The following is a 20781-nucleotide window of genomic DNA, read 5'->3' as shown; positions in this document are numbered from 1 at the left end:
GTGTCAAGCAGGATATAACCCATACAACTCTGGTTAATGTAATAGTGATCTAGTGATGAACACCTACATAACAGACAAGCCTGCTAAACCGGGTGTGCAAGTAAGCTGGAAGTACACTTTCAAAAGAACTGCCATAAACAGTATGCGCAAGTAATAGCTTTTTAACATGTCTACTTTGTCCATCTCATGGAATGTAAATCACCATACAAGCATAGACAAAAAAGCACAAAGGCAATGAATTACAATAAGAAACTCAGGATTCAAATAGCACTGTTGCAGAAGATATATTCAAATAGAAATGAACATGTGAATTTGAGAAAGGATTTTAGGGTGGACATTCAGTAAAACACATCAGAGAAAAAGGAAAAGGACAGCAAATAGTGACAGAAGAGAGAGAAAAAGAATTACAGAATTGTGGTAGCAAGGGGGAACTGGCAGGGGAGGAAGATTACACTAACATGTATTTATGTTTGGGTCTATATTAGCATTAGCATGACGAGCCTGGCCTGCAAGGCTATGGAACTTAAACAATGACATTGGTAATCTTCAAACTCTGGACCCACCCAGTTCAGGTTTGTAAAAGGCAGATCATGTCTCCTACACCTGACAGACTTCTTTGAAGCAGTCACCAAAGCCGTAGATGAGGGTAAGGTGGTTCACACAATCTATCTAGATCTCGTCAAGGATTTAGACACCATCCCCCACTCTGGAATTATAGACAAACTCACTAAACTAGGTATGGATCCCTGTGTCATCAAGATGGGTTGCCAACTGGCTCAGTGATAGAACCCACACTGTGAAAGTAGCAGACTCCAAATCAGACTTCAGACCAGTGACAAGTGGAGCACCACAGGGTTCAGTCCTGGGTCCTCTCCTGTTTGGTATCTACTTCTCTGAAGTACAGGCTACCACAGAAGATCTTTGGCTAACGAAGTTCGCAGATGACTGCAAACTAGGAGCCATAATCAAAACTCCTAAGAATGTGGACATCCTAGAAAAAGGCCTGACAGATGCCTAGTTGTCAAAGCTATGGCCTCAAGCTCAATGCCAAAAAGTGCATTGTCATCCCTTTTGGTAAAAACTCTGTACCCATGAACTACCACATACGCGGTAGTCTACTTAACATCGAAAGTGTGATAAGAGACCTTGGGACACAGGTGGACAGTAATCTCTCCTTTGATAATCACATCACCACAGTAGTCAGGAAATCCTTTTCCATGGCACACCTCATCACAAAAGGTTTCTCATCTAGAAAAGGAAAAAAAAAAAAAAAGAGGTCATTGTTCCCCTCTACTCGACACTCAGACCCATTATAGAACACAGTGCCCCTTTTGGTATGCACCTCACAAGACATCTACAACTGGACAGGCTGCAGAAATACCTCACAAAGAGGATTACTGGCCTCAAACAGATGCCCTACGCAGACCTTTTCAAAAACTCCAGCTTTACTTGGTAGCGTATCGCCTACTCAGAGGCAATCTCTGCCCAACATACAAAACTATGTCAAACCCAGAGCTGTTGGACATGCTCCACTTAAAGAAATCCCAAGCCTTCCGAGCTACACGCTCTAAGGACCTAAACCTTGCCATCACAATAAACAGAACATGCTGGATGGATAGATTCCTGTCTCAGACACTTCCCATACTCTGGAACAAACTACCTATCTATTATCAAACAAAGCTCCTCATTAGCACTCTTCAAGAAAAATCTTGATGACTGGATGGGAGATGGGAAATTCACCCCGGGGATCACTTCTGTGGCTCTGCTCGACAGGGGCACAGGAAAATAATTTTCTTGGGTGGCAAAAGCAGGGTACCTTTTTGGCTAGGCTTATATAGGCCGCAGGGCTGATAGCCTAGTACCTACCTATGACTAAAGAGCGTTCGCTCTTTAGTCATTTCGTTCTACTACAGATCCTTTACGTTCTGCCTAAAACTGCTACTACGGCACTTAAAATTTTGAGAGAAATAAGTTTTAGCAGGGAATATTTATGAGGGTGGACTGGAACCAGGTTTGCAATAGTCATGATGCATCAGGAAAGACCAATAGAAAGCCAAACAATGGACAGTATATGTCTTAATAGGTCAAATATTTGGTAAGAAAAAATTTAAGTTTAGTATCAGAAACACAAATATAATTGACATACTCCCCAAGGTCTAAAAACTGGGCCAGACTGGACAAATTATTTCACAGGAGCACATGTAATTAACTGAAAGCTTTGGCACATATTCAATAACTATTTCAAATCATGCACCAATATATGCCAAGATAAAGATGCACTTTAAAAAGTGACATCGGCATCTTCCTAATACTCTAAAAAAGCAACAAATTTAAGTAATGGGTAGAGGAAATGTTTTCAGTTAGTAGGGAAGATCATTTTTTTCCCTGAAAGGATAGCTACTGAATGGGACAAAATGAAAATTGAATTTAAAACATGTTACAACATACAGAGAATGATATATGGGGAAAAGCAATGGCTATTAGAGGGGTTGACAAGGGCTCACAAAAGAAAAGGAGAAACTACAGACCGTAAAGGGTATATCTGGATAATATGCATGAGTTTAGAAAGTTTGGTGTTAAGCAACTATTTTTGATAACTACAGCGCATAAAAAATTTTATCATAACACAAGCAACAGAAAGTAGATGGGTTGTCACCAAACTTAGGGAGCCTACAAGAAAAATGAGATTCTGTAGAGGCAGAGAGATGCTTCAGAAATTTTATATACATTTGTACAAAGGAGAGGAATGTGGAAATCATGAAAAGGCACAAATGAAAACATTTATGGAAGACAACTATGCTAAAGATAGAGGAATATGAGGCTCAGTGAACTGCTAAGGTAGGAAGAAAGAAAACAAAAATGTAATGGCGATGTGCAATCAACAGGGAAGTATTGAGAAGAGACAGCACTCCTGTGGATGTCTGGAGGAAAGAAAGTGACAAAAGATCTGGAAAGTTTTGCTTAACAGTATTGTAATGTGCGGGGGAGAGCATGAGCATCTTTGGAAGAAAGCTGAAGTGTCTATTACCAAAGAGGGTAAAGACCTTCCAGATCCAGCTTCATACAGACCTAACAGAAAGGATGCTAAGAACTACGCCAGCATGAGAGTGCAGAAGGCAATTTTACCAAGAGGGATGACTGCAAGCAGAGGTATAGAAAACAGGCAAGAGACGGCAGGACGTAACTGGAGAAGATTAGCGAAAGAACCAAGTTATGGGGAGTAAATAACTAGAAAGTGAAAGAATTGAGGTGGAGATGAGGCCAAGTAGATACATGGAGTGCAAGACAGTGACTGCCTTCACAACCAGGGATTTATAGAGTACATGTAAAGAGAAAGGGAAAGAGGAGTGCCAAGTTAAAAACTAGCTCTACAACAGAGTTTTTAGCTGACACTAGAACAAAAGCTTCTGTTAAAAAGGATAATTAGTAAAGTATATAAAATGTTAAGGACCAGTCAGGAGGTTAACAAAGACTGTGAAGAGAAAATGGAAAGATAATTTGCAAAGGAACAATAAGGGTACATCTATATGGCTCCAAAGTATGCAACAATGGCAGGATGATTTGGTGTCTCTGAAGTGCTTACATATGTAAATTTTAAACTCCTAGCAAACCTTGAGAATTTTTCTTCAGGTAGATAATAAATAATGGAGATGTGATTAGAAAAAGAGGTAACTGGGAATGTGTTTGAGAATGTAATGAGTTGGCAGATTTTAAAAATTCCCTACACAGTACTTTATTAGAAATGTTGAGTGAGCATATCATTGTAATTAAGGAAATAATTCTTTTGAGCTGGGACATGGGATATGAATTGCCTAGACATAGGTCTTAATATGAGGAATGCTACTAGCAGCCAAAACTAAATTACTAGCAAGTTTAAATCAAAACCTAAACCAACTAGAATTGAAATACTGAATACTGAAAATAACAGAAACAGAGGTGAGATCTTTAGAAAAGGGAAGTAGCAAATTACAAAGAAATAAATATAATTTGTGGGAACAATACATTACAATAATATTCAGGAGGAGTGATGTTTAAGGGGAGACAGTAATTGAGCAATTTGTGTAATGCTGGAGTGCATAGCAGCTGTTTAAAAAAAAACAAAGCAGACAAATACACCATATGAAAAATATTACTGTGGCTTGCTTTCGCTTCTAATAATGCATACATACCTATGCCACTTTTTTAACCTAGGATTTAAGAAAGATGCTTTAACAAAAGAAGGGGGGATACAGCATCCCCTAGACTCCAATGATGATGTGCTACAGGTAGTAACTCATACAGATGATGCAATACATTTCATGTCATTGCATTTCACCTTTAAAGGTTAGAAAATTCCTTTATGCAGGAGGTCTTAACAAGATTACAGTCGGTACTTATTTATGAAGGAAACGTTATGCTGTTTTTATCCAGTTTGATTCTTTAATGCAATGAAGCAAACAATAATGCTTGTGGAATTCTGTAAGCACACCTCTAAAGTTCTTATAGGTTCATAGGTTGGTACTAGGTTATCAGCTCTAGGGCCTATACAAGCCTAGCCAAACAATTCCCCGGATATTTCTTCCCACAATATTTACTTCCCTGAACCCCTGTCTAGCAGAGCGACTGCCGTGATCCCCGGGGTGAAATCTCCCATGCAATCGTCAAGGTTCCTTTTGAAGAGGGCCAAGGAGGCACTCTGCTTGACATGTATGGGCAGTCTATTCCAGAGTATGGGGAGTCTCTGGTTCAGGAACCTATCCCTCCAGCATGTTTTGTTCATTGTGATGACAAAGTTTAGATCACTGGAGCGTGTGGCTCTGAGGCATTGGAATTTTTTAAAGTGGTGCATGTCCAACAGTTCAGGGTTTGACATGGCCTTGTATGTTAAGCAGAGATTGCCTCTGAGTAGACAATATGCCACAGACTATTGCTGGAGTTTTTTTATTATTAATCTGTTAAATGGGGTAGAATGTTGATCCCAATGCATCATTTTAGGCTAAACCTGGGAGGATAATGTAAAGAAAAAATACAATTAGTTTTTGTAACTTAGCAGTTTTTTCTTTTCCAAAAAGTCTAGACAACTAAGGAATGTGCTTTATCTGACAAAGTGGCCATGGAGTATAAAAACAAGGAGAGCTATATTTTTTAGCCTTTTTTTTAAACATACCCACATAAAGGGCTTACTGATGCTGTATGCCGCATGCTGGTACCTAGGTTCTGAACACAGAGATGACAAAAGCAGTGACAGAGTGCTGCCAGTAGGTACTGTGATGAAAAAAAACTAGGCAAACCACCACAATAATCAGTCATGAACAATAACCAAAGCGGACTCCCAAATATTTAAATAAGTAAATATACTCAATGGATATACAAATCAGAAATACATTTATTTAAACTGATATTTTTTGTGCAGCTCACAATTTTTCCTTAAAGCATGTATATAATCGTTGCAACTTTTGCTTAGACAACTTACAATATGCATTCAATTGTACTACTGAATCTGTTCAATAGTGACTTTAAACTTTACAAGTTGCTTTTCTTTATAACAACTAAATGCAAAAAGATGAGACTGCTGACTTTAATAACACCAAACAACCTACATTAATTACAAGCATGTTAAATGGGTTACTCTTAAGGTTCCTGCAGGGCATAATGAAAGTTTAAGTACAATAACACATGATGGCAATGAACGGTAACATTATGAAAACATTTCATAAACATGCATTGTTTTCCAGAATTGCAAACAAATTATCAATGCATTTTAGCAAAAATACCTGCACAGGATAAAAGCGTTGCCCACGCCAATATTATACATATTTATCTTTAGTATTCTTAGAAACGATTTGTCAGAACAGATATGCACCAAACGTAAAATAAAATATTGAATAAGGGGATGTGCAATATATTTAATAAGCTGTTTAGAGATTATTTTTTAGCCACCCTTAAGCACAGCTACATGAATGTAGTTCAGACATTGACCAAATTAATAAAGAAAGTGAACAATGCAACCACACCAAGAACAACTTTATTCTTCTCAAAGGTGACACTACTATTGCACAAGTCCGTTTGACAACACATGAAATGAAGGTTTGATCCATAGGTTGGCTTAAGACTGTCCAGGTTGCATTGGCCGTAAGGGTAACACTTCCTTGTTGGAAGTGCACCAGCTATGGGAAGAAAAATAAAATTAATCTGTTATATATAAATTTTGCCATTAAGCACCTTAAACTCTAGAAATGAAATGCAAAGTAAAGTAAACAGGTAATCAAGTGAATTTTAAATTGTAAAGAAATCCTGGATGGAATCAAGTACAGTTGTGTACACTTACCATAAATGTAGATGTTAGAATGTATTCACTGTTGCAGTCATCACACTTGGGTTATCTGCCTGCAGGTAGCCCTCAGTCAGCCCGAATACCAGAGTCTTAGTATTTCTGCGTTGGATGTTGTCGCTTCTTCCATGACGTCAGGTAGTCAGGGGTATAGAACAGGCAGCAGACACCATTACATCAGTTTTTCTTGCCCCAAATGTCAGGAGCCCCCAAAAAGGGAGCTAGTAATATGGTGGGGAACACCACCAGTAAACAATAAATACCAACGCCATTAGGAATAGCCATAGAGAGGAGAGGTACAGAGAGAAAGCCAGGGAGCTGAAGGGAGGGAAACCAGGACTGCAACAGTGAATACACTCGAACATTTACATTTATGGCAAGTGTACACAACTGTACTATGTTCTTCATGTTTCACTGTTGCAGTCATCAAAGTTGGGTTGATTCCCAAAGCTGAGGAAGGGTGGAGGCAGTCAAGAAGCATTAGGGCTGGCTAGGCAGGCCTTGCAAAACTGCTGTAGCAAATCCAGCCCTGGATTTGGAAAAGATAGGCACGTGGTAATGCTTGGTGAAGGTGTGTACAGAACTCCAGGTTGAATCTTCCAGAATGTCCCTGGTAGGGACTCCCATGAGAAATTATGTAGAGGTAGAAGTAGCCCTAGTGGAATGTGTTCGGACCCCCTGAGGGGGTGTTTTTCCATGGTGCTTGTAGCAGAAATGGATGCAGTGTGCTATCCATTTGGAAATGGTTTGCTTGGAAATGGCCTTACCCTCTACCCCTGTAGCAAAGCTGACAAGCAGCTGGTCAGATTTTCTGAAAGGCTTAGTCATGTCAAGGTAGAACCTGAGCTGTTTGTGCACGTCCAAAGAGTACAGGATCCTTTCCCCTTTATTCTGAGGGTTAGGGAAGAAGGTTGGTAAATGGATGGATTGGTTTAGAGCCATACTGGACACCACCTTAGGCATAAAGGATGGGTTAGTCCTGAGGGAAACCCTGTCAACATAGAAAATAATGAAGGGTTCCCACAGCCATTAGTGCATGTAACTCAGACACTCTTCTTGCTGAAGTTATGGCTAAAAGCAAGGCTGTTTTCCAAGAGAGGAATTTTAACTCTGCGGAAGCAGCAGGTTCAACGTGGGAGCTTTTCCAGTACAAAGTTAAGGTCCCAGGCAGGGGTGGGTGCTGTCCTTGGGGGCCTTAAGTTGTTAGCCCCTCTCCGGAACTCTCTGATGAGAGGGTGAGAAAATAGAGTTGGCTCAGTATTATAATGAGCCAAGATGGCAAAGGCATGAATCTTAATGGAGGAGAATGATAGTTCTCTGTGGAGTGTCTCTACTAGGTAATCCAGGATTAGAGGTAAGGAGGGCGCTGCTGTGTCCTTTCCTTTAGGCTGAATCCAAGAACAATATATTTTCCATTTTTCAGCATAGGATTTCCTAGTACTAGGCCTTCTGGCTTCAAGAAAGAAGTCCAGTTTGCTGAGGGGTTGCTGGTGGGGTACTCAAGGGATAAGCCAGGTTGCAAGGTTTACAGTTTGCAATTGTGGATGCAAAACCTGTCCCTCCTGCTGAGACAGCAGGGTAGGAGTCTAGTGTAGGTGCCAGGGTGGCACCATTGTCAGGATGTGCAGGAGTGGGTACCAGTGCTGGCATGGCCAGTCCGGGGCAATCAGACTTGCCCTTGGCCTGTCTTGTTTTGTCTTGAGTAGTACTCTTGAGAGAAGGGGCAGAGTGGGAAAGGCATAGATTGAGAGGATTTCCCATTTAAAGGATAGGGCATCCACCTTCAAGGCCCTGCTGTGAAGGTTCCTGGTGCAGTATTTGCTTAACTGGTGGTTCTCGGGGGAGGCAAGGAGATCCACCTCTGGTGTCCCCCACCTCTGGATCAGAAGGTTGAAGGTGTTGGGCTCCAATTTCCACTTGTGTGGGTCTAGGAGATTTCTTCTCAAGTCATCTGCCAATGAATTTTGTTTGCCTGGCCGGAATTGAGCTTGTAGATGGACTTGGTTGCTCAAAGCTGTGTTCCACAGAGCCATGGCTAACCTGCAAAGTGGGTAAGAATGGGCCCCCCCCCTGCTTTGTTTACGTACCACATAACTTTGGTGTTGTCTGTTTTTATCAGCAGTTGTCCTGGAATGATTAGGTATCTGAAAGCTGTCACAGCATTTTGTACAGCTAGCATCTCTTTTTGATTGATGTGCAGGAGAATCTGCCTTGGGCTCCAGTGGCCCTGAATGCATTTGCCTGCCATGTGAGCCCCCCATGCATAGTCTGATGTGTCTGTTGTCAGGGTCTGGGTGGCGTGGGGTTGAGTGAAAAGCAATCCCTTGTTGTGGTTGCATGCCTCTGCCCACCAAAGGAACTCTGTCCTTAGACAAGGTATGACGGGAATGACTTGTTTCCAGGTCCTGAGAATGCTGGCATTAAAGACTTTTTAAAGTACCACTGAAGTTTTCTCATATGCAGTCTTGCATATGGAATTAGCAGAACACATGAGGCCATGAACCCTAGGGCTTGCAGTATTCTTCTTTCAGACAGCTGGGTTATGGAGGCCATTTGTTTGAATTAGTCTGTCAGATAGACCTGTTTTTCTGAAGTGAGAAATGCCATCTGGGAAGTTGTGTCCAAGCTTGCTCCCAGGAATACAATATTTTGACTGGGTACCAGTTGAGATTTCTTTTCGTTGATGGTATACCCCAATGAAGTGAGAAGGCATTTTTACAAATGCTAGGTGCTGAAGCAGCAATTACTGACTGTCTGCCTGAATCAGGCAGTTGTCCAAGTATGGGTAAATTTGGATATTTCTCTGCCTGCAGTATGCAATGGCTGGAGCCAGGCATTTTGTGAGTACTCTAGGTGCAGAAGATAAGCCAAAGGGAAGCGCAGAGAACCCATAGTGCATAGATCCTGCCCTGAAACATAGGCATTTCCTGCATGACTCCCTTATGGTGATGTGCAGATAAGCTTCTTTTAAGACGAGAGTGACTAACCACGCATCCTTGTCTAGCATAGGGAGAAGCTGTTGCAGGGTAAGAATCTTAAATTTTGGGACCACCAAAAAGGTGTTGAGAATTGAAAGTTCCAGGATTGGGTGCCAAGAGCCCTCTTTTCTGGGCACCAGGAAGAATCTGGAGTAGAAACCCTGACCCCATTGTTCTACTGGAACAGATTGAATGGCTCCGATATTGAGCAGGGACAGTACTTGCTTTTGAGCCTCTGCCCACTGGTTTGGAGGAAGGTCTGGAAACCCGCTTGGGGTTGGCAGTGAATGGAAGTAGAATTTGTACCCCTGGGATACAATGTTGAGGACCAATCAGTCCTGAGTGATGGACATCCAGTTTTTTGCATGAAGGGCATGTTTTCCTCCTAGGGCACAAGCAGTTGGGCAGGGCTGGGAAGTAGATTTTAGAAGTCATTGTGAACTTTTTCCATAGGGGGCGGCTTATCTCTCCCCGTTTTTGGGATGGGGACACTCCATTACTTAGATCTCTGCATACCCTGAGACTGTAGTCTGGGTGGCCCGTTTCCCCTGTGTCTTGTCTGGGAAGGCTTGGAAGGGGCTGGAAAGGACCAGTGTTTTGAAGGGCAATGCCTAATGAATCTAGGTGGTTGCACTTGTAAGAATTATTTAACAGTTTGCATAGATTTAGCTTTTTCTTCCATCTTTTTAAGAACTTCTGCTTTGGTGCCAAACAGTATTCATTTAAAGGAGCGTCTAGTAATTTGGATTTGGCATGATCTGGCAAGGTTTGCTCCTTCAGCCAAGCATGTCTTCTCGGTACAGAACCAGTGACTGCAGCCCTGCAAGATACTTCTAGGGCACCAAAGCCACACTGCAAAGTATGCTTACTAACTTGGCTTGCAGAATGCATTAGCTCTTGTAAATCTTTATTTTCTGCACAATCTGGAAATACCATTTTTTGTTTAATTAGTTCCATAATATGTTGCTGGCACTTAAGCATGTGAAACTGACAATTCAATGCCCTGATAAGAGTTTGCAGCGGTATATACCTTCTTACCCCATCTGTCTAAAGCTCTGGAATCCCTTTCCGAAGGGGTAGGATTTTTGGCTGTAGTAGCCTTAATACCTTTAGGTCCCTGGAAATGATCTCTGGATCAGCTGTAGGATTCTTGAAAAGAAACTTGTGGGACTCAAGTACTCTGTAGTACCCGTCAGGTTTCCTAGGGGCCAGGGGTAAGGTGTCTGGAGCAAGAATAGATTCCATAAAATCATCTACAACATCCAGGACAGGGGGTATAGCTACAGGCATGTGCTAAGGTAACTCTAAAAATTTGGACTGAGGGTAGTCTTTGCATTCCCAGTGGAAATACTCTCAAAGTATGCAAGGTTTCACCAAAAGAAAAATTCTCTGGAGGGGTGGCAGAGTGAATGGATTCCTCTGCATCTGAATCCTCATAGGCTGATAAGGGCATGTTCTGATAATCAGAAGAGTGAGAGTCATCGGACTCCTGGTCTGTAGAATCAGAAGGTAGCTCAATTCTTTCTCTCTTGGCAGGGGAAGGCTGGCTTCCCCTAATTAGCATAATACGGTCTTCAGCCATTGTTTTTGTGGCATGGGAGCTTGAGCATGCGCTTTGATCTTCTGTTTTCTAGGTGTAGTACATACTCTGGGCCTAAGAAATTCAGTAGTTTTGGCTAAAAAAGAAGTCGGTTTGATTTGAACATCGGTAGGATGGAATAACTCCCTCAGCAGCCAGTGCCTGCACAGCGGCTCTGGACCCATCCAAGGTAGAGACATCCGCTGATTCCATAGTCGAAGAAGCATCTCGCGGCATACCGGACTCCGAATGGCACTCAGCAGAGGCCTGCAAATCCATAGAAGTGGGCATCAGGGGCTGCAAAGGCACCTCAATGAGTACCAGCGGACTGGTGACTAGCTTAACGGAAGCATTGTTGGCAGTTTTGGACCTATGCGGTCTGTCTATCTTTACGTTTTTTCTGAAGACCAGTAGTCCGATGGCTTATCGAAGCCATTTTGGAATACGGAGAACGAAAGCAAAATAATTTATTGACAAAGATAGCCCGACGAATGGTTCTGGCATTAAACAAGGCACAAAACAGACAGTGAGGGATGTCATGGTCTGGGCCTAGACAGGTGACGCAGTAAGAATGAAAATCTCTGAGGTATTTGCTTTCCACAGGCAAGACAATTGTTAACTCTTTTTGACATCGGCTAGAGCAAGAGAAAAGTTTCCCCAACGGGGTACTTAGCTTTAGAAGACCTTCAGGATTAGCAACTAGAAAAAAAGAAGTTATGTACTCACCATAACGTTCCATGTGAGTTGTTCCATCTCGCATTCATTCTTCACGGATGGGTTCCGACACAGCCATTTAGCAAAGCTCAAAGATTACCAGTAGCTCGAGACCAAGCCCCTTATCCCATAATGCACTGCTGGAATTACCTCAGATCTTGTTTGCTGCGTGTACCATATCCTAGTAAGAGGACTAATCTCCCCAGACGGGAAGAAACATTGAATGACCAGGGTGAATTCAGTCTCCAGATCAACTGTCAACCAGGTGGGGGAAGGAGGGAGGGACGTGAGAATGAAGGCAAGATGGAACAACTCACATGGAACATTATGGTGAGAACATAACTTCTTTATGTGAAGTTGTTCAATCTTGCTGTTCATTCTTCACTGATGGGTAGCGTCCCTGGCTCCCTAAATCCTGGGTGGCTCATGGTAGTACATTTTTCAGGACCGTAGAGCCAAAGGAAGCCCTGTCCCTGGAGGCCTTATCCACTTTGTAATGACTGATAAAAGTGTGAGGCTTAGACCAAGTGACTGCAACACATATTATCAAGGGGTAACTTGGCTTGAAAGGCCGAAGTAGTACAGACTGCTCTGGTTGAATGCACCCTCACTTTTTGCAACAAAGACCTATGAGCAGATGAGTAAGTGTAGGTGAGCCACTTAGAAAGGGTTGTTTTAGCCACTGGTCTACCTTTTCTGGCTTCAGAAAATGAAACAAAAAGCTGGTCTGACTTTCTGAAGTCTTTTGTTCTATCCAGATAATATCTAAGCTGTCTGTGAATATCAAGTTTGTGCAGCATGTATTCTAATTTGTTGGTATGGTTGGTGAAAAAAAGAACAACTCAATAACTTGATTGATGTTTGTCTCAGAACATACTTTAGGCAAAAAGGAAGGGTTAGTCCTAAGGGATACTCTCTGTCAGGATGAAAAATCATATAGGGGGGCTTGATAGATAATGCCTGAAGCTATGACACTTTGCTGGCAGAAGTAATGGCCACTACAAAATATTTTCCATGACAGAAACCAGAGCTCACTACATGATCCTGGTTCAAAGGGAGGACTATTATACAAGATAGCATGAAATTCAAGCTCCAGGGAGAATAAGGAGTCTTCACTGTAGGCCTCATGTGAAAGGTACTTTTGAGGAAGGCCTTGGATAACTGGTGTTGCATAATGTTTAGTCCATCAATACCTAGACGAAAATTAGATATAGCTGCTAAATGGACCCTAACGGTAGCAGCTGCCGCTCCTTCGTGAAAAACCTTAGTCAAGAATTCTAGTATGGCTGACAATGGAGCTTGACAAGGATCAAGGCTCTTGTTAGAAGCCCAAATGGAAAATCTCTTCCACTTACTAAGATACAATTTTCTGGTGGAAAGTTTGTGGGAGGCCAACAAAATTTGACTTGTGTCATATGAAAGATTATGAAGCCTGGCTATACGGGGAACTGGAGCAGCCAAGCGGTTAGCTTCAGTGACTGCAAGGAAGGATGGAGGTCCCCTGATGGGTGTGTGTCAGAAGGTCTAGAACTGGGTCCAGGAGCCATGGATCCTCCAAGAGATGATGGTAAAGAAATGGAAACCAAATCTGCTGAGGCCAATGAGGGGCTATAAAAATGATAGTCCTTCCCAGTGACTTTGCTTTCTGTAAAAATCTGGATATCAGCGGAATTGGGGGAAATGCATAGAGGAGACCTGGGGGCAATCGTGTACGAGTGCATCCCTCAGGGGTCCTCCCGCAGGGGATATCAGGGCAAAGTAGCTTCTGCATTTGGTGTTGATGTGGCTGGCAAAAAGATTGCAGCAAGGCTGGCTCCATTTGCGGAAAATCCTGTCCACAATCTCCTGTTTGAGGGACACTCGTGTGGCAACAAAATTGCCCTGCTCAGCTTGTCCGCTATCACGGTGGATCTCCCGGGATGTGCGTTGCCAACTGAAAGTGCTAGGATGACACAGCCCATTGCCAAACTCTGAGGGCTTCACGGCAAAGGGGGTATGACTTGGTCCCACCCTGTTTGTTCAAATACCAGACCACTGACATGTTGTCTGTCTGTATGGCAATTGTCCCTAGAGGAAGAGGGTCCTGAAAGTACTGCAAAGTGAGAAGTACCGCTCTCATCTCTAGAATACTGATAAGCACATTTGACTCTGGATCCATGTGCCTTGGGCAGTCTTTTTCTGAAAATGCCCCCCCCCCCCACCCAATCAGGGAAGCATCTGCGGTCACAGTGGCTATTGGAGGGGGGAATAACAAAGGTGCATCCTATTGTGACACCGAGACGTCAACCACCACTGAAGATCCCTCTTCCAAGAGTTTGTAATCAGAATCATATGATTCACTGGCAATTCCTGGTAAGACCACTGAGTGAACAGGAGCCACTGAAGAATACGCATGTGCATCCTTGCCAATGGAATGGCTAAAACTGCTGACACCATCAAACCTAGTACTTTCAAGATCTCTGCGGCTGGAGCTCTGTTTTTTGACACCAATGAAGTGATGTGTTGGTGAAGAATTGATACCCTTTCGAATGGAAGACTTAGATTGGTGATTGAAGTGTCTAACTCTGCCCCTATAAAGATGATATGCTGCAATGGGGACAAGGCAGACTTTCCAAATTTGACCAAAAAGCCTAGGCGGTTGCAGAGTGTCAGAGTGGATTCTGTTGCCTGAATTAGTTGATGCCTGGTGGTGGAGGGTAAGGAGCCAATCATCTAGGTACGGAAACACCTGGAGTCCTAAATGCCTCAGGTGAGCCGTGACCACTGCCATACATTTGGTAAACACTCTGGGGGCTGTAGTGAAACCAAAGGGCAGGGCTCGAAACTGGTATTGACTGGCTCCCAGCCAGAAACACAGATGATCTCTGGATGGTTTGGCCATTTTTATGTGGCAGTACACATCCTTGAGATTGATAGAGCACATCCAATTGTCCTTCCCTTAAAAGGGAAGTATGGACTGAAGCGTGACCATCCGAAACTTCTTTTTCACAAATTGGTTCAGTCTGTTGAAGTCCAAAATGGGTCTCCAGTCCCCAGTTTTCTTTGGAACCAAAAAGAATCTTGAGTAAGTTCCAAATCCTGTTTGGTCTGCTGGGACTGGCTGGATGACACTTTTTTCTAGCAACTTGCGGACCTCTGTGGTTACTTGTTCCCTGTAACTGGGTGGAACATCCGGGATTCTCTTGACAGCAATGGGTGGAGCAGAGAACAGTATGAAATACCCTCTGGAAATGGTGCTTTGTACCCATCTGTCATTTGTAATATCTAGCCAGTCTTCTGGGTACAAAGATGAGCGACCCCCGACCGCCCCCAGAGCAGGACAGTCAGGCCTCCTCTCAGGAGCGCTGGTAGGGTTGGCCAGAGAAATGATCCATCACCCTGGTGTTGTGGATCCACTCTGCTGTGAGGGTGGCATCTTCCATTATTACCCCCTCCTATGCCTCTGGAGGGGAGGGGTTTCCATGTGTGCCCTGAAAGGCTCCTTGGGCTTTCCGGAACCACCCCCCCCCTTTGGGATAAGGCCGAATAGGGGGTGGAAAAACAGACTCAGACGGCAGACGGAGTCTTTTCCTACAGTTCACACATCCTTTACCTTTGGCCCAAACAAGGATGAGCCGTCAAACGGGGTGCTTATGAATTAAAACTTGAAAGGCTCCGCAAAGGAACAAAGGCGCATCCAGGTATGCCTGAGAAGAGCAATCCCTGTACCTGCAGCCCTACTCGAATCATCAGCTGCATATATGAGACACATGGACGAGTTTACAATGGAATTAAGGGTAGCAAGCTGGGCAGAAACTTTGTCAGAGATGCCTGCAGCTACAGTAACCCGAAGAGAATCTCCCAGCTCCTTAAGGAGATCTCTTTGCCGTCTGGTGAAATGGGTCAAGTAGTTCAGAGATTGAAGAGTGAAAGGTGCTGAACTGAACATGTGTTTCCCACATCTATCCATGATCCTGGACTTTCTGCTAGGAGGATGGATAGACACAGAAGTTTCAGACAATTCCTTCTTGGTGGCTGCTGCCACCACCATGGAATCAACAGGAACTTCTCTAGACAGAAAGTATTTATCCATGGGGGCAGAAATAAATTTATTAGGCCTCCGAGGGACAAGCTTCATAGACTCCGGTGACTCCCATGCCCTACAAGAGACCAACTGCATAAGTTCATCGTAGGGTGGAGACACCCAGGAGGTGGAAGGTTGAGACCCGAAAGCCTTCAGAAGCACCGACTCATCCTCAGTAGGGCTTTTGGACTGCCAATCACCCCTCTGCCTAAGGATCTCCAGTATCTCCGCAAAGGAGATGTCCTCAGAGGGGGATCGAGGGGACCCTTCTGACTCATCTAAGTCGGTGTCACATCTCAAGGACTCCTGTGGGGAGTCCAAGTGCCTCCTCTTGCACAGTCTCTTTTTGGGGACTTCCTCAGTGGGAACTTCTGAGGAAGTTGCAGAAGAGCAGGGAGCGCCCAGTGGAGTTACCTGAGACTATGGGTCTCTACACTTGGGGTGAATGATTTTAGCAGAAGCGGACACAAGCACTTTAAGGGAAGAAAAGTCCAAACCTGGTGATGAGGAAGTCTTTGGAGACAACACTCACCTCATGGCTTCGAAAGCATTACGGCTTTGATGAGGAGTCAATGGACCCGAAGGGACTGTGATCCCCTCCCGCACAGATGCCATGGGCTCAGAGTCTGAGGTAGGAGCCAAGCTCACCCGAGCCAAATCCCTCAGAGGAAGAGTTTGCACCAACAAGTCAGTGCAACTATCATCCTCGAATCCGACAGAAGAGTGTCGGCTCTTACTGTCCCCGGTCTGCACAGAGGACATCCGAGCAGATGGAGCTGACGACACTGGAACAGCTGTTGGCTCAAAGGGTACTACAACCATCAAGTTGGCCTCTTCTTGCTCTGCAGGACCAGTACAGCTAAGAGGGAGTAGTCAATTCCGGAAGTGTGGTCTTCGGTTCCGACGCCTGGGTCGGAACCGGCAGCAATTTATCTAGGCCTGGTGCCGTTAACAGCTTCTGTATCAGTCGATCCACATCCAAATGGCTAACAGAGGACCTGGAAGAAAGCACCAACGGTGCCGACTGGAGAAGAGGGAGTCTCGGAGACCGGTTCCAAGCCAGAATCCCGGCTAAGAAAAGAATAGACTGTCTGCTCCAAAGGCTGTGGAGCTGAAGTCACAGTATATTCCCCTTTTTTGATTTTTTTTGCCTTAGACTCTGAAGATTTTGAAGATTTGCTGGCCCAATCCTGGTCAGACAAAGCTTCTACAAAGGGGTGCTTAAGGAGACCTCGATCTACAAGTTTCCTCTTCCTCTCAGCCAGCACCCTAGGAGAAAAGGAGTGGCAGATACTGCAGGACTTCTGAAGGTGCACCTCACCCAAACAAATGCACTGAACACATGCAACTGTGTCAGCAGTCTGGACATTTTTTAAAGCCAGACTTGAGTGTTTTTCTTTATCTTCAGACATATATATATATATATATATATATATATATATATATATATATATATATATATATATATATAGATATATATATATATATATATATAGATATATATATATATGGATTCACTTTATAACCTCATATGGACTCACTTTATAACCTCGAATTACTGAAATGTCGAATTTCAGTATCTCGAGACTATAAAACCAAATCCACAACACACAGACACAAAAAAAAAACGCGAAAGTCAAAACACCGAAAAAAACGCACACACAATACTACACATACACCACAACACCCACATCACAACAAAAACAAACAAAGCTACATACATACACAACTCATACACACATAAGCAGCCCCATGTAGGGGGCTGCACCCCCCACCCCCCTACTTATATATACTAACTCCGAGATTGCACAAACACAAAGCAGAAGCCGACTCACACACGCACATTCTCCGACCCCTCATACACACAAACACATCAGCACACTCTAACTCCCACTCAAAACTCTTAGAAAACATTTATAGGTTCATAGGTTTATACTAGGCTATCTGCCTGAGGGCATTTACAAGCCTAGCCCATAGTTTTGTGGCTTACGCCACCCCTTTAGTATGGGGAACTATACCCATTATTTTGCTGTGCCTCTGTCGAGCAGTGACACTGAGGTAATCCCTGGGGTATATCTGCGATCTCCCATCCACTGGTCAAGATTTCTCTTGAACAAGGCCAGCGAGGTGCTCTGCCTCACATATACCGGGATTTTGTTCCACAGCATAGGGAGTCTTTGGGTGATGAATCTATCCTTCCAGCACGTCCTATTAATAGCCGTGTCGAGGTTTAAGTCTCCCGCCCTTGTGGCTCTGACGGATCTAGATTTTTTGAGGTGAAGCATATTCATCAAATCTGGGTTTGACATGGCCTTGTATGTCAGGCACAGGTCACCTCTGAGCAACAAAAATAGAGCTGAAGTTCTTTCAGTCGGGCAGCATAGGACAGATTTTTGAGACCCTTTATCCTTTTGGTGAGGAACTTTTGTGGCCTCTCCAGCTGCTGCAAGTGTCGGGTCAGATGCATTCCGAATGGGGCATTGTACTCAATCATTGGTCTGATGAGTGATGAGTATAGGGAAACTATGACCTCCCTTGATCTAGATGTGAATCCCTTCATGATAAGGTGGGCAATGTAGAAGGTCTTCCTAACTACTTTAGCTACATGGGTGTCGAATGACAGGCTACTGTCAACCTGGGTCCCCAGGTCCCTGATAACTTCTTCTGTGCTCAGTGGATTGCCACCTATATGGTAGCTAGGGGTAACCTTGCTTTTCCCGAAGGGTATGACTATGCATTTTTTGGCATTTAACTTTAGGCCATGGCTCTGGCACCAGTTATCCGTTTCTGTGAGACCCTTCTGAAGGATATCTGTGTCAGATGTGTTTTCGACTACGGCCCAGTTTGCAGTCATCTGCAAACTTTGTCAGCCATAACCCTCCTGTGTTTGCTTGTACTTCGGAAAAGTAGATGCCAAACAAGAGTGGGCCCAGGACTGAGCCCTGTGGGACACCACTTGTGACAGGCTTTGAGTCTGACATGGCGCCAGCAACTCTGACCCTTTGGGTTCTGTCACTCAGCCAGTTTGCAACCCATCTTGTGATGTATGGGTTAACATTTAAGCTGATGAGTTTTTCAATGATACCCAAGTGGGGTATTGTATCGAAGGCTTTTGCCAGATCGAGGTAGGCTGTATGGACTGCCTTTCCCTCATCAATGGCTTTGGTGACTGTTTCGAAAAAGTCAACCAAGTTTAAAAGGCATGATCTGCCTTTGACAAAGCCAAACTGGGTTGGATCCAAAGTCTGCAAATTCCCTATGTCTTTATTTATGAGATCCATTATGATCCTCTCCATGGCTTTGCAGATAAGGCTTGTCAAGCTAATGGGCCGGTAATTTCCAGGGTCGGTGGAGGCACCGCCTTTATGAAGTGGGACCACTGTCGCAGTGTGCCACTCCCTGGGTACGTATCCAGTGGTGAGACTATGATTAAACCGCTGTCCTAGCTGTGGGTTTAATTCCTCATTGAGTTTGTGGAGCACACAGCCGGGGACACCATCAGGTCCCATGGATGCTGTGTTTTTTGCTTTGGAGAGAGCAGTTCTCACTTGGGCGTTAGAGATGTTTGGGGGGCTGCAATCGCTTGGTATAGATATCTCTCCTTTTGGGGAGGGGAGAAGTTTGCACTGAACCTGTCAGCCAGTATGTTGGCAATGTCTGTAGGATCAGTAATCTTCACATCATTTTGAACTAGTTCTGAGCATATCTGGGAGTTTCCTCCCAGGTTTCTAACATAGCTAAAGAAGGCCTTATGATTGTCTTTTGAGTCTTTAGCTATTTTTCTCTCAAAGTTTGCTTTGGATGATTTTATGAGAGCTCTTAGTTTTTTACTTGTAGTGATCAAAGGTGTCTTACCTTTTAAGGATTTTGCTCTATCTTGTAGTAGCTTCCTCCTTTTGTTGTAGAGTTTGTTTATGGCTGGGGTCCACCAGACTGGACGCTTGCCTTTGGTACAAAGAGTCTTTGTTTTGCTTGGGATTGCCTTATCCATGCAGTCCTGTAGGTGCTGGTAGAAGGCATTTGTAAGTGATTCAGCGGCTTGGGTACTGTTTTCCGCCGGCTCGGGGCCTTAAAGGAGACCACACTAGTCTTTAGAAGTGTGAAGTCGGCTTTAGAAGTTCTTTACTGTGGTCTTTTTATTTCAGGCGGGGTGGGATGAGGACCTCCAGCGAGATTAGTTTGTGATCTGATCTCACCAGTGAGGGGTATACTTCCGGTGTTGAACATTGTGCTCCCATGTTCGTGATGATGAGATCAAGTAGGTTTTCTCCTCTTGTGGGGATGGTGACTAGTTGTTCCATGGCATTTGAGTTTATGAATTCCAGGAACTTTTGGGCTAGGGTGTTTGGGCTTGAGTAGTGTTCCCAGTCTATATTAGGGTAATTGAAGTCACCTAGTATGATGGTGTTTGGAGATACATTTATCCCCTCCAGTGTTTTCAGGAAAGCCATGTGAGGTTCCGGAGTTTGTGAGGGTGGCCTGTAACATGCTACAATTTGCAGAGCAGTCTTGCCTATGGTTAATTGCACCTGGATGGTCTCCGATGCATCGTGCGTTGCCACCAATCTTGAGGTGTGGGTGTCCTTGATGAATATGGATACCCCCCCCTCCTTTCTTGGTATTGTCCGGATTTTGGGGGCAGAACGATATGAGGTAAAACCTGATAGTGCTGGGGTGCTCTCAGGAGCCTTGAACCAGGTTTCTGTCACAGCACAGACATCGATGTTCTCCATACTGAGAAGGGCCTCGAGTGCGTGCATTTTGAGATTGAGACTTCTGGCATTGAGCAGCATTACCCTTAGTTTTTTCCATTTTTGTGTTCTAGGGTGGTAGGTTTAGAATTTGAGCCTTGCCTAAAAAAGGCACTATGGGGGTGGCAAGAGCCTTTGCCAATATCCGGAATCCCAGGGGTGACAGGTGCAAGCCATCCCTTGCGAAGCAGCGTGGCTTGTCCAGCATGTCATCCCAGGCAGACAGACATTGGATCCCCTTTGAATGACACCAGAGTTTAAGCCAATTGTTAAAGCTGATCATCTTATCTCTGTATTGTGGCATCATTCTTGGTGAAGGTAGGATACTGCTCAAGGTCAGGGTCATACCTGCCTGGGCTACATAATCAGAGAGCTCCTCAATGTCT

The 20781-nt window shown here is 44.0% G+C and overlaps 1 protein-coding gene across 1 annotated transcript in view; it reads right to left on the bottom strand.

Moving 5' to 3' along the window:
- Nucleotides 1-5347: 5347 nt before the first annotated feature.
- Nucleotides 5348-20781, bottom strand: part of CD59 (CD59 molecule (CD59 blood group)) — a 499932-nt gene continuing 484498 nt past the window's right edge. Inside the window, exon 4 of the mRNA XM_044082718.1 lies at nt 5348-6146. Within this exon, the coding sequence (XP_043938653.1) occupies nt 5947-6146 (200 nt within the window). The 3' untranslated portion in view covers nt 5348-5946. The remainder of the gene's footprint in view (nt 6147-20781) is intronic.

The sequence above is a fragment of the Protopterus annectens genome, chromosome 9.part0, assembly GCF_019279795.1.
Source record: "Protopterus annectens isolate FY-2018-M chromosome 9.part0, PAN1.0, whole genome shotgun sequence".
In the NCBI taxonomy this organism is placed as follows: Eukaryota; Metazoa; Chordata; order Ceratodontiformes; family Protopteridae; genus Protopterus; species Protopterus annectens.
This window is presented reverse-complemented; position numbering and strand designations above follow the sequence as displayed.